This window comes from Macaca thibetana, chromosome 3, assembly GCF_024542745.1.
Source record: "Macaca thibetana thibetana isolate TM-01 chromosome 3, ASM2454274v1, whole genome shotgun sequence".
In the NCBI taxonomy this organism is placed as follows: Eukaryota; Metazoa; Chordata; class Mammalia; order Primates; family Cercopithecidae; genus Macaca; species Macaca thibetana.
In genome coordinates this window covers 42696597-42714565 of record NC_065580.1, presented here as the reverse complement: position 1 = coordinate 42714565, position 17969 = coordinate 42696597, and the positions used below count along the sequence as shown (strand labels likewise).

At 39.7% G+C, this 17969-nt stretch overlaps 1 protein-coding gene and 1 long non-coding RNA gene across 6 annotated transcripts in view; one reads left to right on the top strand and one right to left on the bottom strand.

Moving 5' to 3' along the window:
• LOC126951209 (uncharacterized) overlaps positions 1–9426 on the bottom strand; it is a 267072-nt gene extending 257646 nt beyond the window's left edge. For 3 of the 4 annotated variants that reach the window (XR_007724388.1, XR_007724387.1, XR_007724385.1), the window contains exons 1-2: positions 9046–9426; positions 5225–5300 (exon numbers count right to left, since the gene is read on the bottom strand). This is a non-coding gene — a long non-coding RNA (uncharacterized LOC126951209). The remainder of the gene's footprint in view (positions 1–5224; positions 5301–9045) is intronic. The other variant, XR_007724386.1, reaches the window with a different exon arrangement.
• Positions 9427–9533: 107 nt separating this feature from the next.
• Positions 9534–17700, top strand: CAV2 (caveolin 2). 2 transcript variants are annotated; one of them, XM_050785133.1, is made up of 3 exons: positions 9534–9853; positions 10279–10466; positions 15935–17700. In XM_050785133.1, the coding sequence occupies exons 1-3, from the start codon at positions 9704–9706 to the stop codon at positions 16083–16085; spliced, it is 489 nt and encodes a 162-aa protein (XP_050641090.1). In that variant the 5' UTR covers positions 9534–9703; the 3' UTR covers positions 16086–17700. The 2 variants fall into 2 exon arrangements, with proteins under 2 accessions (XP_050641090.1, XP_050641091.1); XM_050785134.1 differs by lacking the exon at positions 10279–10466 and having other exon boundaries at positions 9613–9853; positions 15935–16123.
• Positions 17701–17969: the final 269 nt, after the last annotated feature.

Genomic DNA, 17969 nt, shown 5'->3' with positions numbered 1-17969 from the left:
GGTTGATTGTTTTGGCTCTTGTGTTTTCCTATGAGTGTGTGTTTGCCAGGGACCCACCTCTTGGAAAGAATATCAGTTTCAAACCAGTACTCAATTATGCTTTTCACTAACTCATAAGTTTAAAATGACAGCGGAGATCTGTCACCTTTTACTCTAGACATTGCCAACCTCAATATTTTCTTCTACTCTTGTTGAATTATCTGTTTTTAAGATAATTTTTTGGTCTTTGCTATTCAAAATCAAAGTTTTACATACACGTAGTGAAAATGTAATTGTAACTCTGATTCACTGCTGGTGGGGTGTAAATTAACAATAATCACTTTATAATATGGCAGTAACTAGTATTATTGAATGTGTATTTACCCTTTAATGCCATAAACCCAACAGAAATGTGTATACATCTAAACCAAGACATGTATTTAGAAATGTTCATAGTAGTGTTATTCATAGCATCCCCAAACAGGAAGTGGCCCATATTCCATCAACATCAGAATGAATAAATAAATTGTGTTTGTTCATACACTAAAACACCATGTGCAAAAACCAAGAATAAGATGAAATAAAGATGAAAGAATTACTCCTATTTACAACTTGGATGAATCTCACAGTCATGTTCACCAAAATGCACTAGACACAATAGAGAGTAATGTATGTCTCTTTACAAAAAATTTAAAACAGGCAAATCTAATGCATGATGTTAAAAGTTAGGACAGTAGTTACTTTGTGGGAGGAGGATATAGGTGATGACAGAGATAGGCGTCTGAGGTCTGGTGATGTTCTATTTCTTGATCTCAGTGAAACTTACAAGGCGTGTTTTCCTTGTGATCATTGGGCTGTATACTTATGATTTATCACTTTTCTATGTGTGTGCATATATATATATATATATGTACACACACACACACATACACACAATAATATTCACTAAATTGTGCATCCTTTAAAGGTTCTTTGGCTACTCTGTAGATAAAGTAACTTATAAGAAGGGAATGGTAATGAACACCCAAACATGCAGCCTGTTGAGGTTGCTCAGGCGAGATCTGAACTTAGTAGACCGGGGAGGACAACTGAAATGGGAGAGGGTGAAAGCACTGATTTTGAAGGTAGAACTAACAGACCTCATTGGAGAAGAAGTAACGAGGGAAATGGAGGAATTAAAGCTGACACATAGGGTTTGAGGTTGACTGACTGTGTGAACACAGAATGATTAGATTTGGGGATGGGAGTCCACAGGTAGGTTTTGGGGCATAGGAAATCTGAGATGTCAAAGTTGTCAGCAAGATATATCAATTTGAAGCTTGAAAACAGCTAGAACTATAAATTTAGAACTTGTCAGTATATAGATGGTATTTATAGTCATTAAATTGGAATGCCTCATAAGTCTGTTCTCAGCCCTTCCTTATTCAACATTTTATCAGTGACCATGAATAGAGGTGTAAATAAACACACAGATTAACTGTGAAATAATACACAGTAAACAGTGTAAAAGGAAACTCAAAGCATGATAAAATATAGTAGGAATAATTAGTTGCCTTAGGTTCAAATAATCAATTGTTTCATACTAACAGTGTGACCTAACCAAAATACAAAAGACATAAAGATTTCATTTCAAATGAGATGCATTTGATTCAACAATAAGATGCAGCAGCCAAAAAAAGAAAAGAAAAAATCAGTCTAGAGATCAATACAAAGAAGGTAATATAGTTTTCTTATTTTATCCTATGTTGTTCCAACCCCAGACCAAGTGTCACAAGATAGGGGAACAGCTTCAGAGAAAAAGAAAATTACAAGAAATATTTGGAAACAGAGACACATGAAAAACAACTGAAAGAAATGGAGCTGCTTAGCTAGAAAAGAGATAAAGTGGGGAGAGGGACTGGTGTTTAAAATCTACCTTCAAACACTTCAAGGGCTGACATTTAACACCTTTTTCTTAAAAAACTACAAAAGGCAGAATTAAGACGAGATGATAGGTAGATGGATGGATGGATGGAAAGAGAGAGAGAGAGAGATAATCAGAAAAATAAATCCTGATACAAAATAGCACGAAATTTTCTAACAATGATATTTGAGTTGCTTAATAAGGTAATTCTCCATTGCCAAAATATTCCAGCAGAGCCTGTATGGCCACTGTGAAGATTCATGGACGAGCGGATCATTGGTCTAGAGCCTCTAAGCTCTTCCCAACTCTGAGATGTTATGAATGGACAAGCAATTATTTTGAAAAGGAAGAAAACAAGAATGCAAGAAACAGAGAAGAAGGAGCAGGAGAAAAGGGGAAGAAAGGGAAACATTTATATCATCAAACACTTTCCCTGGCAGAAAAAGACACACTAACAAGTAAACACTGAAGAAATTTAGGGGAAAATAAGATTTGTGACAGGAGTGCAGTCTTCTAAAGCAGGTTTTAATATCCTAAAACATCTCCCTATGCCTAAAAGAAATTTTCTGGATTTTGTTCTTTTCCTAAAGAACAGCCCAACTGTGGTAAATAATCAGCATTCTACACTTTTAAGTCATTTAAACCTATCAGTTAGTCATTCGACATCTCTCATTTCTCATGTTATACCATTTTTTAAACATGCAATACACACATGGTGAAACTGGAGAGGATTTTACAAAATGATAATATAATAACTCTATTTTTGCCCCAAACATTTAGCTATTTGTGCTCTACTCCTTCAGAAAATACTTTGCTTTCATAGTAAAAGTCTTCAGAACCAAGTAATTTGAGTAGCATGCCCTTTATAGCAACATTCTGCAAATTCTACTATTTCCAAATAAAGTAGTGTGCAGTTTTTCAGGACCACAATGTTTTACTATCTAAGTTTATTTCTAGCGACTTGTTTATCCAAGAGTTTCCAATGACCGGAATGCTTTTTAAAAGGTAAAAAGGCATACCTTTTAGTACTGTGTGTAATTATATGAACGTATATCGATGGACAATAAGTAACAAGCAGAATTTAATGTATTTTCACTGTTATGAAGCAGGGGGGAGTCACTCTATTTGACACATAATTGTTATCATTTCCCAAAAGTGAAATGGTAACATAAACACAGATGTTATAGAAAATAATGCATATTTCAGTAAAATGTTGTTTCTTTCAAGGTTAGCATGATGAGACTATTCCGAAGGCTTTGAAGGATTCTACTCTTCCTCCTCTTTTTTTAAAAAAATGCAAACATCTACTAAAGTTGCTTTCGAAATAAGACATTTATCCATTTAGTAATTGTTTAACGAGAGAAGAATTACTTCATTCAGACACTCAATAATGTCAACAGTCTTATTTACAATGTATTTAAAAGAGTACTTTCTTTATTAACTACCTGTAGATCCAATCTTTAGGCTGTTCTAAACAAGAAACTGAGACCTTAATAAGCAGTTGGCAGACACCGAGGGTCTCACTGAGCTTCAGTGGCCCAGAAAGAGTAGATACAGACATCTAAATTGCCTATTTTATGCCTTTATGTATTGTAGAAATCTGCCTTACTATTTTGTGTAGCCACAGAACAGAAATAGACTAACTTTTTTTTAGTAAACTCTCTGGAAACAAAAATCTTCCCAGATATTTATTGTTAGGAAAATATAATCTAAAAATTCTTCTGCCCAACCCCTTGGCTGCATCCCAGTCTTCCATCTGCTTTGTGCAGTTGGATTCTCTTTGCTCTTTACTCATAAATGATTCTCTCAAGCATTAAAAGTCACCTGATAGACACCAAAGCCATAATTTGCAAGATCCAGGTGGAAGGCATTCTGTACTTTTGCTCTTATTTTTGTATTGGAAATATGCAATAAGGCTAAAACTTGTTGAAAAAAAAAAGTCTTCCCATTTTTTTTTCTCTTGGCTAATGTAGTAGATTAGCTATGTTAGTTTTTAAAACTTGCATTAACTCTAAATAAAAAATAGAATAACATTTGTAAAAAGAAAGAAGATTAGGGAACACAAAGGCTTCAAACTGAGCTATAATAAATGTTTTGTCCAAAACAACCTCTAGATCCGTTGTTTTAGCAACTAATAATCTTGCTGTGCACATTTCAGTTGGTGTTTGGAAAACATTTAACTCTGCAGCTTTGTAGAAATGATATTTCCACTTGAACACAGAGGAAGTTGTACTCATTGAGAGTTTAACTTAACAGTGCACAACCAAAGTTAATTAGTGCCCATTTCATGTTCTGCAAAGATAAAATATCAACGTCCTATAGAGATGTCTTATTTGTATATACAGTATTTCATAAATCCATGGGATACTCAAAAGATTAAACAGGAACATCCTTTACTTATGGAACACAGGATAACATAAATCTAAAATTAATTGTCATACATTGTTTTTAATGAGAACGAAATGACCTATCCTACCAGCTCTAACTGCGAATACAGGTTTTTCAAGAGTGTACCTTCTTCCTCATTCATTTCTAATTGCCAGGTATTGCCAAACAAAAGTTAATTCTGGAAATTCTAGTAAATGGAGAGGGATTTTTGACCAGAGAAGGTGCTGTCTGAAACAGCCAGAAGATCAAGCTTGCAACAATTACCAACAAGCTACTGTTTCTTAATATTAAGCTAAAAATTCCCTGGTCCACTGATGCAAGACTTATTTTACACAAATTGTGAACAAAAAGACAAGTGGTAAATCAGGGGGAAAAAAGTGAAGAAACTTTTATTAAACACCATGCAACCATGTGGCACCACACCGCAAAGTTGATTATTGACTAACTTTAATAGCAGACATTTTTATCTATTCCTTTAAACTTTTTTGTGGAGGAAATGTCCTCTGTATTGGGGAGGTGGGGGGACAGTTGGAAGGGGGGGCAGATAGTGGAAGGTGGAGGGTGAGTTGGAGGGTAGAAGGAGGAAATTAAAAGATGCATTGATAAAGAAGGAGTAGCAGACAGGAGTTATGCAAGGAATAGTTTATGTAAAGCCACAGAGAGAGTGGCTTATGCCGGAAACAGCAGGTCCTTCCAAATTTCTCAAGCTTTGTCCTTGCTAACAGTAAGCAAGCCTAGGAGGGGATGCTTGAAGAACCTGGTAAGCAACTGCCTGGCTCTCCCAATAGCAAGTCCATGGATTTCTCAGTTAAGGTCACTTAAAACTTGCAAACGCTATTCAGTTGCTGAAGATTGCCAAAAATCGCTGAATTTTATAATGTTAAGATAGAATCTTACAGATCAAGAAGTCCCAAGCCTGTGTTTTTCCAGATATAATCATTTAAACAATCCTACCCTTTGTGAGGAAAGTATAGGAGGCCAGGCAAGGTAGACAGGGCTTGAGGCCTTGGAAGTTGCTCCCTGTTGATCTCTAGGGGAAAGGAGTGGGGGTTAATATATATTCATTAATACCAACATTGTATTGAAACATTTGCAATTAGTCAATGGTAATAGGTTCTTCTGAATATTTTACATGACAAATATTCTTAAGTTTAATTTCAAAAAGACATGGGGTTTCTTTCTATTTTTTTTAAGATGGGCCTTGCTCTGTGCCCTCAAACTCTATAATCTCAAACTCCTGGGCTTTTAGTAGCTAGGACTACAGGCGTCTGTCACTACACCTGGCTAGGTTTTTTACTTTTTGTAGAGACTTGGTCTCACTATGTCTGCCTCCTCAGCCACCCAGAGAGCTGGGATTACAGGTATAAGCCACTGTGCCAGGCCTAGCCCTGGAGTTTCTAATACATTGGTATACAATTCTGAGATTTCTCTTAAGCATGGATTTGTAAATGAAGAGCTGGAGCTTAATTTTTCTAATTCACACAGCACTGTTTCGACATTGTCTTATTCAGTGGTTCTCAGCCTGGGAAAGAAGGGGAAAAGTGATTTTGCTCCCCAGGGGACATTTGGCAACATTTGGAAATACTTTGGCTGTCATGACTGGGAGTGTTATTGGTATCTAGTGGGTAGATGCCAGGGATGCTGCTAAACATCCTACAATGGACTGGACAGCCTCTCACAAGGAAAAATGATCTGGCCCAAAATGCCAATAGGGTTGAGACTGAGAAACCCTGGTCTAATCCGAATGCTTTAAATATTATTAAAACATATAGTGAGATCAAGAAGTTATTACTGCATTTTCATTAATACCAATTTTCTCAAAGGCAGTTTGAAAAACAGACCCTGACTAAAATTGTATGTGAGTTATACAGGGAAAAAAATATGACACATCTGTGATTTGAAAAAAAAAAAAGCTGAACGGAAAAAAAATAGATATTTTTATTCATAAGAGCATTGCCATGCAATTTTCAATGCTCCAGAAAAATAACCTTCTTCCATTGACACTGTGCTGAAAGAAGTGAGGAACAAAATGGTTATAAACTATCCTTCTCACAAATTCTAATCTATCATCAGACCATTATTTCTAAAATATATTAATACACCATCTAAAGAACAGCCCTCTTATCAGAAGCTAAGATACATAATAAGTCAGAAGATAAATGCACCAGTATGAACTTATTATAATTTTTTTAATTTCTCTGGATTACAGGGCAATTAAACTCTGTAGGAAGTGCTTATTGGAGAGTAATTCTGTGGTCCAGAAGACACTAGAATGTGCTCAGCCATTTAGCACCCACCCACCTCCTTTCTTTTCCCTTTCCTGGTAAATTTTCCTATATGTTCATAAGGACAGATGCCATTGCTGTGGGAATCACTCTGGTTTAAGCCCCATGAAAAAAACAGTAGCTAACTATATTAGTCCATTCTCACACTGCTATAAAGAAATACCTGAGACTAGGTAATTTATAAAGAAAAGAGGTTTAGTTGGCTCACAGTTCCACTGACGGTACAACATTATGATGGCATCTGCTCAGCGTCTGGGGAGGCCTCAGGAAACTTACATTCATGGCTGAAGGGAAACAGGGAGTAGCACTTCACATGATCACAGAAGGAGCCAAAGAAAGGTGAGGGGAAGGAGCCACACATTTTTGAAGGACAAGATCTAATGAGAACTCACTCACTATACAGTACCAGCTGTGGGTCGGGGACGGGGGTGGCGGTGGGGGTGGTTGTTAAACCATTCCTAAGAACTCTGCCCCCAAGATCCAATCTCCAATCACCTCCCACCAAGCCCCACCTCCAACACTGGGGATTACAGTTCCACATGAGATTCGGCAGGGACACAAATCCAAACCATATAACTAACCTTATCTAAACACTAAACAATAGGATAAGCAAAATCATTTTTGTAGCTTCTTTCAAAAAAATCTTATGTATTAAAATGCTGAAATGGATAAGAATTTCATCAAAATAAGAACCTCACCAGATCTGACCCATGGGAGAGGAGATTGTTCAATAAAAAATTGCAAATGGATGAATAAATGAATCCTCTCCTTTCAAGTTCTATGCTGCATACAACAAATCCAGATGGGTTTCACTTAGATGGGTTTTAGGGACACCTTTTTTAAATACCTATCATTTTACGAAAGAAGCTATCATCTAAATAGTCCTCTTGGCCACTTCCTGAAAACAAGTCAATTATTTGTGATAACTCTCAAATGTCCTAATAATTCCATGGGAAATGTAAATATAATGAGGACAAAGAATTATAAGAAGTGCTAATGTCAGATTTTTACCCACTACATAAGTCCACTCTCGTTCTATGGGAGTGACTTTCTTCTTTGGGTGAGACCTTGAAATCTGGGATTATAATTTTAAGGAAAATAAATGTTTATAAAATGGTATTCGGATGTAAATTATCTCTTTTTTTTCTGTTCCTCACAATTGATATTATGGATTCCCATAAGGATTCATGTCTTCTATTCACTTTAATGAACAGTTGTTGGGCAACAATTCTAGAAGAGTTCCAATTCTCATCAGGAGAATGGACAAGGTGGAGAAGCACAGAAAATGCAACGAGTAGAATGTCTAAGTCATCACTTTGGAATTGATTGAACACAAATAAAAGTGGGAAAGCTATGTAAAACAGAAGGGAATGGGTAAGCAGGGTGATGTCTGGGAGAGGAGGGGTTCCATAGCCATGAGATTCAACTCTGTAACACTCCATAGGGTTACAACACTGCCATTCATATACTGAGGTAGCAGCAGGGAAACTTTTTATTTGTTAGAAATATTGAATTTCGCCTCCCACCCCAAAACATTTTTCTCATTCTGTTCCTGTTCTTTTTTATTTCTGTAATTTTTGCTGTTTCAAAAATGATCTTTTTTTCTTTTGGAAGAAGTAATTCTTCAAATCCAGTTCACCTAAAGGGATTTGATATGTTCAAGCTACAAATACACTGTATCCAGCAATACCTACCACATGCCTACTTTGAGCTCTGAGCAACCTGCACCTCAAGCCTAGTTCTCATTGTTTTGCTTTTGGCAAATTTTTACTAAGTGCCCTTCCTCCCCAAACACACGTATATGTTTGCCAGACCCTAAAGCCCTTTATGAACATGCAAACTCCTCCCTTCTGAAAACCTTTGCGTGAGTAGTCAGCAGGCTAATTCATCCATTGCAATGTGGCTTTGTGCTAGGGTTCTGTTTCTGTGCTGCCTACAAGATAATCACAGATGTGACTGCATCTTAGAGGTTCCTGAATCTTTCAAGAGAGTCTGGTTCAAAGGAAAATTAAAAGGTGGAGGCCGGGCGCGGTGACTCAGGCCTGCAATCCCAGCACTTTGGGAGGCCAAGGAGGACCGATAACCTGAGGTCAGGAGTTCGAGACCAGCCTGACCAATATGGAGAAATCCCGTCTCTACTAAAACTACAAAATCAGCCGGGCCTGGTAATCCCAGCTGCCTGTAATCCCAGCTACTTGGGAGGCTGAAGCAGGAGAATCGCTTGAACCCGGGAGGCGGAAGTTGCGATGAGCCGAGATCGCGCCATTGCACTCCAGCCTGGGCAACAAGAGCGAAACTCCGCCACACACACACACACACACACACACACACACACACACACACACGGTGTAGTTTAGGAAGTAAAAAAAAGTAGATCTCCCCTCACCCTTCAGGGCTGAAGGCACAAACTCTAGGGCCAGGGCGCTCGCCTACCCAACTTCACATGCACTTACAGGTCACCTAGCACTCAGGTACTTTGTGGCTCCTTACCTTTCAGTACAGCAGCAACAACGTTGATCGGAAGTTTATCACTGTGTGTTACGGGCCATGGGCCATGTGTGTTAGAATTTTACGTGAAATTCACATTTAATTCTCACGGACACCTCTGAAGCAGGTGCCACAGCTCCCATTTTGCGAAGGAGGCAGCTGAGGTTCCCAGGGGCTCAGTACCAGCACCATGGGCCGAAGCACGCAGGGCAAACACAGCCGGAGGTGAGCACAGACCTGCTTCTGCACCCCGCGCTCCTAACCACAAGGCTCCATCCCTCCAGGAAGGCCTTTGTCATCCCTGGGACGACCTGCCAGCTCTGAGGCATGACAGTACGGGCGCCTAGCAGGGTGACCAGGAGGCCCTCCTAGTCCCAGCTGCTGGCGTCGCAGCCCACGGCAGGGCCGGGGCTGTGACTCGTGGGGACGGTTCCCAGCGCCCCGGCCGGGGAGGCGGGCTGGGAGGGGCGGCGGGGCGCCGGGGCGGGGCTGGAGACTGCAGGGCTGGGGGCTGGATCCCGCAGCGGGAAGCGGCCGCTGCCCGGGCCGCGCTGGGAGAGACGAGGCGGGGCGGGGCCGGGCGCTACGGGAAGGGGAGGCCGCGCGGACCCGGAGCCGCACCGCGCCAGCCGGGCTGCAGCGGCTGCGCACCAAGGCCGCTATGGGACTGGAGACGGAGAAGGCGGACGTGCAGCTCTTCATGGACGACGACTCCTACAGCCACCACAGCGGCCTCGAGTATGCCGACCCCGAGAAGTTCGCGGACTCGGCCCAGGACCGGGATCCCCACCGGCTCAACTCACATCTCAAGGTGAAGCCCGGGGCGGGCGGGCCCAGGTCCCCGCTGAGGCCGGGAGGTGCGGGCGCCCCTCAGCCCCGCCCCACCCCGTCCCACCCTCGCCACCGGGTCGGCCCTGCAGGGTCTGAGACCCGCACCCTCCCACGGTCCCACGCGCCACCCGCCGCCTGCGTAGCCAGGAATTCTTAGCCAGGTTCCTGTGCGCCCACCGTGACCCTAAGAGAAGAGGGGCACGTCCGCCTTCTCCGTCTCCAGTCCCATAGCGGCCTTGGTGCGCAGCCGCTGCAGCCCGGCTGGCGCGGTGCGGCTCCGGATCCGCGCGGCCTCCCCTTCCCCTAGCACGTCCTTCCCTCCTGCTTCCCCCGCCCAGAGCGCTCCCGGTTCCCAGGGCGGCAGGTCCGCTGACGGTTCGGGGTCCCTGCGTCCTGTCTCCGCAGCTGGGCTTCGAGGATGTGATCGCAGAGCCGGTGACTACGCACTCCTTTGACAAAGTGTGGATCTGCAGCCATGCCCTCTTTGAAATCAGCAAATACGTAATGTACAAGTTCCTGACGGTGTTCCTGGCCATTCCCCTGGCCTTCATTGCGGGAATTCTCTTTGCCACCCTCAGCTGTCTGCACATCTGGTGAGACGGGGCACACAGGGTGGACCAGCTTTCTGAAACATGGGCATATTCTGCGCCACCTGCCCCCTGCTCTCCCCTTATCCCAGGCCGGCTGCAGGAGGAGGAACGCGCATCAGTTCCCAAGCAGTAGGAAGAACTGGAAGGCCTTGAAAGGCCATGCGCTTCCTTTAGAATAACAGTTTGGGCTTGGAGTTTCAACAGGAGAAAGAATGTCGGTCTTTCCTGGGGTGTGATTTTCCTTGCATACATAAGGCTGGGCTGAGTGTGGAGGCGGGTACCTGGAAGCCATACTTCTTGCCACAGGCTGCTTTCAGGGCCCTGTTGTGACTCGTGCCTGCAGTTCTAGGCAGGGCTCTTATTTCTTTCATTACCTTTTATTCAGTCACTACCTGTGCCTGGGGTAAAACAAAAGTAATCTCTGAGCAGAATGCCGCTGACAGTAGAATTGGACGAGGATATCAGACCTGGTTGAGCAGTGGTGTGGAGGGGCTGCTTCAACTTTGCCCCTGGCAGATGGCAAGGATGGGACCCAGAGGAAAGGGAGGTGTGTGCAGTTAAGGCGAGGGTCCCCCAGTACAAACGAATGAAAACTCCAGCTGCGGGATAATGAATGAGGCCTCCAAATTACTTTTTCACTGATGAAACACAAATGGAAGTGGCATCTAGTTAAAGGGGAAAGAAATATGGAAGCCCCCTGGATATTGATAGGATGTTTTGAGTAACTCTATTCACACTCAAAATGTGTCCTAAACTGTAGAGAACATTCTTAAGCCTCTTTTAAGTTTTTTAAGGAAAATGTCATATTTTACCAATAAATATTGTTGTATTAGAAAATATCCACTTTAATCTGAGAGGAAGAGTATTCAGATCATCCCCAGTATCACGACAGTTGTCACGCTAGTGCTTCAGGTTAGTACTCGTGAAAAGTATAACCTGAGGTACTTCCATGTCTTTCTTACACTTTATACGATATTCCATACCCTGATCTATGCTCAGTGTTCACTGTTAGAAGTTACCAAATTATTCTTTATTCCTCTATACCACCTGAATCTTAATTTCTTTAGTAGTTAGCTAGCTAGTTAGTTCAACAAACTAAATTGATTGAGTGCTTAGTTTGTGCTGGACACTAGGCCAAGGTGAATGAGAGATAGGGTCTGTCTTCAGCTTACTCATGGCCTATCAGGGCAGCTGGCTAGGTACAGAAAGCATGCTGAGAAAACACCGTCAACTGACAAAGAGGGAAGAACAGACAAGGCTTTGAAGAGGGAAGGGAGTCAAAAAAGACTTTTAAAGGATACATGAAAATTCACCAAATAAGTAAAGGATAGATAAAGAACGCCAATTTAATTTTATCACTGAAGGTTGTAAACAATTAAACTATGTTGAAGGTGCCAAGATTGCCAGAGAAATGAAAATGTTTGCCTTTGTACATGATCAGCTTTGTGGAGGTCAAATGGATAGTTATATTCTGACATTGGCACATGAATTTTTTTTAAGATGCCTAAGTTGGCGCATAAGATTTGGGATTCCCAATTAACTAAAACTAATCATCTAACCTCTATGTCAGTTTTCTCACTTTCAAAACTGTGAAAAACTAGTGACCGCATAGCATATTGTGAAATGCTGGCTACGAAGCTATTTGGAAATGTATAGTACCATATTTATAGTCAACAAAGCTAGACTTCCCAAAGCTTTTGTGAAAGAATTTGGGGAAAAAAAAAAAAAAAAAAGAAGTTTCCCATTTACTAAATGGTGGAAAAATATAAGTAAAACTACAATTAACCAAGCAATGCCTCCTTCCAGCTGGCTCTTCTGAGAATGGGAGGTGTTTTTGTATAGTACTTCAATTGGTGAATCATCAATGCACCATTTTTTAGCCACATAAAAGGTATTTAACTTCAGCTTGTTTTTTTAATTATATCTATGTGGGGCATTAATATTTAACTGTCAGATGTTTGTCACCAGGCAGCTGTGATTGCAAGTAGAGGAGTAATTTCAAACAAGAATGCTTAAAAGTTAGCTTATGCCTTGATAAAATAGGTTTATCATTAATAGATTGCATTTCCATGGCGTGATAAGACCAGATCAAGGACAGACCTTACAGAATTGCAAACCCATTTGGGCAAACTTTTTTTTTGGTTTTCTTTTTATCTATTTTTTTAAAGCAGGGGCTTGTGTATTGTTTTTACCAAAAAGTTAGTGGTGATCAAATATATGAAAATATGCAGTAATGGAACTTTGAACCATGTCACAACATTAAAACAGATCGGATTTTAGATCCTTTAAACGAACAAACAACAACAATAAAACACAGAAGTCTGGTGGTGTTGGATCCTAGACCGGAAGTACAGGTCGTTAGGAATCAGTGAATTAGCTGGATTCCATACTACAGTCAGACAGAGATAGCTGCTGTTTGTTAAACACAGGTTATTGGTCATAAGTGAATCATAACCAAACAAATGTGGCTGGAGCACCCATATCCCTTATTTTTGCTGAGATGCAAAGCAAACAAATGTCCAACTGATGGAAATGCAATAGTAGCAATATCATTTCTAGAAGACAGTTTTCGTACAGTAAATTGCTATGATTGAAATCTGCATGACACTACCATTACTACAACACTAAATAAAAGTTTCTATCCTATGGTCTTATTATCCAAGGGAGGAATATATAATCTTATAGATTATAACATTTACTTAAGAAGTGTTTGGTCACATTGAGCCTCAACCAAATTTGGGGTCAATCAGAACTTCCTGGAGTTTCAGAAGCTAAACTATTTGTGATGTTGAGAACACAACTTAAGTTTGATATCAGAGGATCATTAGATTCTCTGCTCCAAAATTAGGGAATACAAGTAAACAAAAATAAAATCGAATGAGTTAACAACGCCCTATAAACTGAACTCCTCGAATGTGGGTAACTGCTTTGCTGAAACAAGAAGATTCACTTTTGACATGTCCTAAATTCCCTTTTAGGACACAAAGATCTAAGGGAGTCATGGAGATAGAAAATTTATTAGCCTAAGGAAGAATAGAAAGTACATTGTATTCTGGCCAGGAGTAGTGACTCTTGCCTGTAATCCCAGCACTTTGGGAGGCCAAGCTGGGCAGATCACTTGAGGTCAGGAATTCAAGACCAGCCTGGCCAACATGGTGAAATTCTGTCTCTACTAAAAATACAAAAAGTAGGCAAGCATAGTAGCAAGTGCCCATGATCCCAACTACTCAGGGAGGCTGAGGCAGGAGAATCACTTGAACACGGGAGGCGGAGGTTGCGGTGAGCTGAGATCACATCACTACACTCCAGCCTGGGCGACAGAGTGAGAGAAAGAAAGAGAGAAAGGGAGAAAGGGAGAGAGAAAGAGAGGAAGGAAGGAAGGAAGGAAGGAAGGAAGGAAGGAAGGAAGGAAGGAAGGAAGGAAGGAAGGAAGGAGAGGGAGGGAGTAAGGGAGTAAGGGAGGAGGGAAAGAAAGAAAGAAAAGAGGGAAAGAAAAAAAAAGAAAAAAGAAAGGAAGAAAGAAAGGGAAAGAAAGAAGGAAAAGAAAAGAAAAGAAGGAAGGAAGGGAAGAGAGGGAGGGAGGAAGGAAGGAAGGAAGAAAAGAAAGAAAAAAAAAGAGAGAGGAAAAAGGCCACTTTGAGGTTATTTTGTTATAGTTATTTTCATTATATATTCTGCCTTTAAAATAGGTCTATTTATTGTACATTATAATGACGGCATCATACAGACATTTCAGAGGTACATAATACATGTCAATCCTCATAGCCAGTTCTGTGAAATCTCCTGTTGACACTTTTATTTGTAGCAACATGCCCAAGACCACACATCAAGTGAGAAATATAATAGAATAAAAAGTCTAAAGTTGTCATCATTGAGGTGTCTATTCAGCTATTTATCTCTGAAACACCTAGTAATTAATTTTCCTATTATATAAAAATGTTTCATATATTTAGCACTTGAAACAAAACACAAATATAATTTGTGGAGACAGTCAATGTGAATAATTCTATATTCTAAAAATATATCTATCAATCAGAAAGCTGCCTAATATTTCCTTCATTTTGAGCTAAGCACAGCAGACCCTAATTTAAGTCATTTTAATAGCAAACGAAGAAAATCAGCCGACTCCCTTACGCCCACCCAGGTAATAATAAAGCTTCCATTGAGGCTACCAGCAGCGCCTGAAAATCTCACAACTACTTTTGTGCTCAGAGGACATTACTACAACAGAGAACATTATTTGGAAAATTACATATAAAATTAACCATCCTGAGGACCATAAGGATATGTAGCTCTGTTAGGAACAAGCATGCAAAAAAATAACAATTTCAGGATAGACTAGTTTTCTTGTGTAAAAGTTCTAACATCAATCTCAGGGCTCTTTCAACTATACCATACAGCCCTTTTCAGTGTGTGTGATTACTGTGAAAAATTAAAAATATAAAGCATAGTTAATAATATAAGGCATAAAAGAATGATAAATTTATATTAGCTCAAACATTTGCTAAGGGTCAAGGATGTCCTCACTGTTTAAAAAACTTAAACTCTAATAGGAAAGACAGAAATACAGTATCTATTTATAATACCTTTTGATACTTGTGAAGATTAAGAAGTTTGTTTCAGTACTTCAGAAATACAATGAGGGAATATCCGATCTAGCCTGGTCCAGGAAAAGGGAAATAGACTGAGGCAACAGGAAAGGCTATCAGGAAGTAAAACCTCAGGGAAATACGAAGACTTAAGCAGGTTAATGTTAACTGGCAGAGACAAGGTAGATAAAGACACAGTTTTATTTATTTTTGTTTTACTGTTTCAGATAGCATGCCACCAATAGAAAGAATATTAGTGTTTATTATCTACACGACTATATTTTTAAGCAACATATTTTTATGCATCTTATCACTTTAGTCCATTTGCATTACTATGAAGGAATGAATACCTGAGACTGGGTTATTTATAAAGAAAAGAGGTTTATTTTTGCTCACGGTTCTGCGGGCTGTACAGGAAGCACACTGCCAGCATCTACTTTAGGCAAGGACCTCAGGAAGCTTCCACTCATAGTGGAAGGTGAAGGAGGAGCAGGCATGTCACATGGCAAGAGAGGGAGCAAGAGAGAGAATGGGGAGGTCCCAGACTCTTTTAATCAACCAGATCTCATGCAAACTAACTGAGAACTCACATTATCAAGGGGGTGGCAGGCACAGGCACTAAGTCATTCATGAGGCATCTACCCTCATGATCCAATTATCCCCACTCAGCCCCACCTCCAACACTGGGGACTACATTTCCATGAGAATCAGGGGGACAAAAAACCCAAATCATTATCAGTGATCACTGTTCATTTATTTATTTCAAACGATTAACCAAATTTAAGTAAATTGGGTCAGTGTTGTATCTCTTCATATATGTACAAGAGAGACCTTATTTGGTCACAACAACAATCCTCACACATCTCTCTTCCTTCACTCCAGGATTTTAATGCCTTTTGTAAAGACCTGCCTAATGGTTCTGCCTTCAGTGCAGACAATATGGAAGAGTGTGACAGATGTTTTCGTTGCTCCATTGTGTACAAGCGTAGGACGAAGCTTCTCTTCTGTCAGCCTGCAACTGAGCCAGGACTGAATACTTGGACCCCAGGTCTGGAGATTCAGATACTGTAATACTTCTTTGTTGTTATAACATAAAAGCACCACTGTTCTGTTCATTTCCTAGCTGTTCTAATTAAGAAAACTATTAAGATGAGCAACCACATTTAGAAATGTTTATTGACAGATCTTTTCAAATAATGCTTTTCTGATTAATAGCCAAAGATTTTGTATCTAATTTTGTAACCAGAATTATATGATAAGTTGACACCACTTAGATTTAAAGGCAGGCAGTTTTGCTTTAGTACAATAGTATAAATTTTATAATGATGAATTTATAATGATTAAGGGACATTTCTATCAAAATACTACAATAGTTTTATGCACAACTTCCCATTAAAAATAAGATTTCTTATTTGTTTGTTAGTTTGTTTTTACTCTGGGAGTAATACTTTTTAAATTACCTTTACATATATAGTCGCTGGTATACTTAGAATATACAATGATCCTGGAAACTGCAGTAACAAAAGCACACAATGATTATAGTAACTCTCAGATACAATAAAACAAATAAATGTGAAAATAGATTCATGAAAATGTATTCCTTTAAAGTATTGTTTTCCTACAGGCCTATTTAACAAGATGTTTCATTTTATTGTATATTTTGTACTTAATATAAATGTTGCTCTAATCAGATTGCTTAAAAGCATTTATATTTATGTTGTTGAACTAATATATGAAATAAGTAAATGTAGCTCCCACAAGGTAAACTTCATTGGTAAGATTGCACTGTTTTGATTATGTAAACATTTACACATCTTCTTTGAAAATAAAATATAAAAGAGCTATATACAAAGCTTTCTTTTCTAACTTTTCCAAGCAAAATCTGAAATGTTTTATGACTGGCATTTATCTGGCTGTGATCTTAAAATAATTCACATCTAAATAGTATTTTGTCTAGAAGATGCTTTCTCTCTAGTAGTTAGAAATTAAACCTGTGTCAGCATTCCTATTAATGCTTCACTTTACTTTCAGGTAATATTGGTGCTATTTAACATTTTACAGTAAAGGTTACTTCTGATACTTTAGTACCATTTCAACTACAGTGATTCATGTAGAGAGACAGGAGAGTTGTCAACTTGTTGGGCTACTGAACTACAGGCATAAACTAAAAACTAACAGCTGCAAACTTTTAAGATGTTCTCTAATATGGGTATGTAACACAGGATAAAGTTATTCTTGTCATTTTGAACTGTGGAGTCCTATTTCACTGTGATGAATCATGTTGCTTTGAAAAATCTCATTATTTCTGGGCCAGGCAAGGTGGCTCACACCTGTAATCCCAGCATTTTGGGAGGCCAAGGTGGGCAGATCATGAGGTCAGGAGATCAAGACCATCCTGGCCAACATGGTGATACCTCGTCTCTACTAAAAATACAAAAAAAATTAGTTGGGCATGGTGGCGTGCACCTGTAGTCACGGCTACTTGGGAGGCTGAGGCAGCAGAATTGCTTGAACCCAGGAGGCAGAGGTTGCAGTGTGCCACCGCACTCCAGCCTGGCAACAGAGCAAGAGTCTGTCTCAAAAAAAAAAAAAAAAAGAAAAGAAAGAAAGAAAAGAAAAGAAAAAAGAAAAATCTCATTATTTCAAAATGATACCAAAAAGAACTTTATAATGTAATTACTAAAATTTACACATCTTAAAAGTGTGTAAGTGCTTGAATTACCATCAGAACCTGAATTGACATTCCTTTGAATACCCTTATAAGTGACAAATAAGATTAATAAGATTTTTCAAAATCGCCAGGACTGGTGAATATAAATGATGATTGAACTGGAATACTATTGGGGACCAAATCAAATGAATGATTAAATTATGAAGCTCATACCCTTTTGAAGGTAGTTGCAAAGAGACATTTCAA

Bases quoted from the DNA above. Each gene is read 5' to 3' on its own strand.
- CAV2 (XM_050785133.1), top strand. From the start codon at position 9,704: ATGGGACTGGAGACGGAGAAGGCGGACGTGCAGCTCTTCATGGACGAC. The intron at 9,854-10,278 runs GTGAAGCCCGGG...CTGTCTCCGCAG, and splicing joins GGCTCAACTCACATCTCAAG to CTGGGCTTCGAGGATGTGAT. The intron at 10,467-15,934 runs GTGAGACGGGGC...CCTTCACTCCAG, and splicing joins CTCAGCTGTCTGCACATCTG to GATTTTAATGCCTTTTGTAA.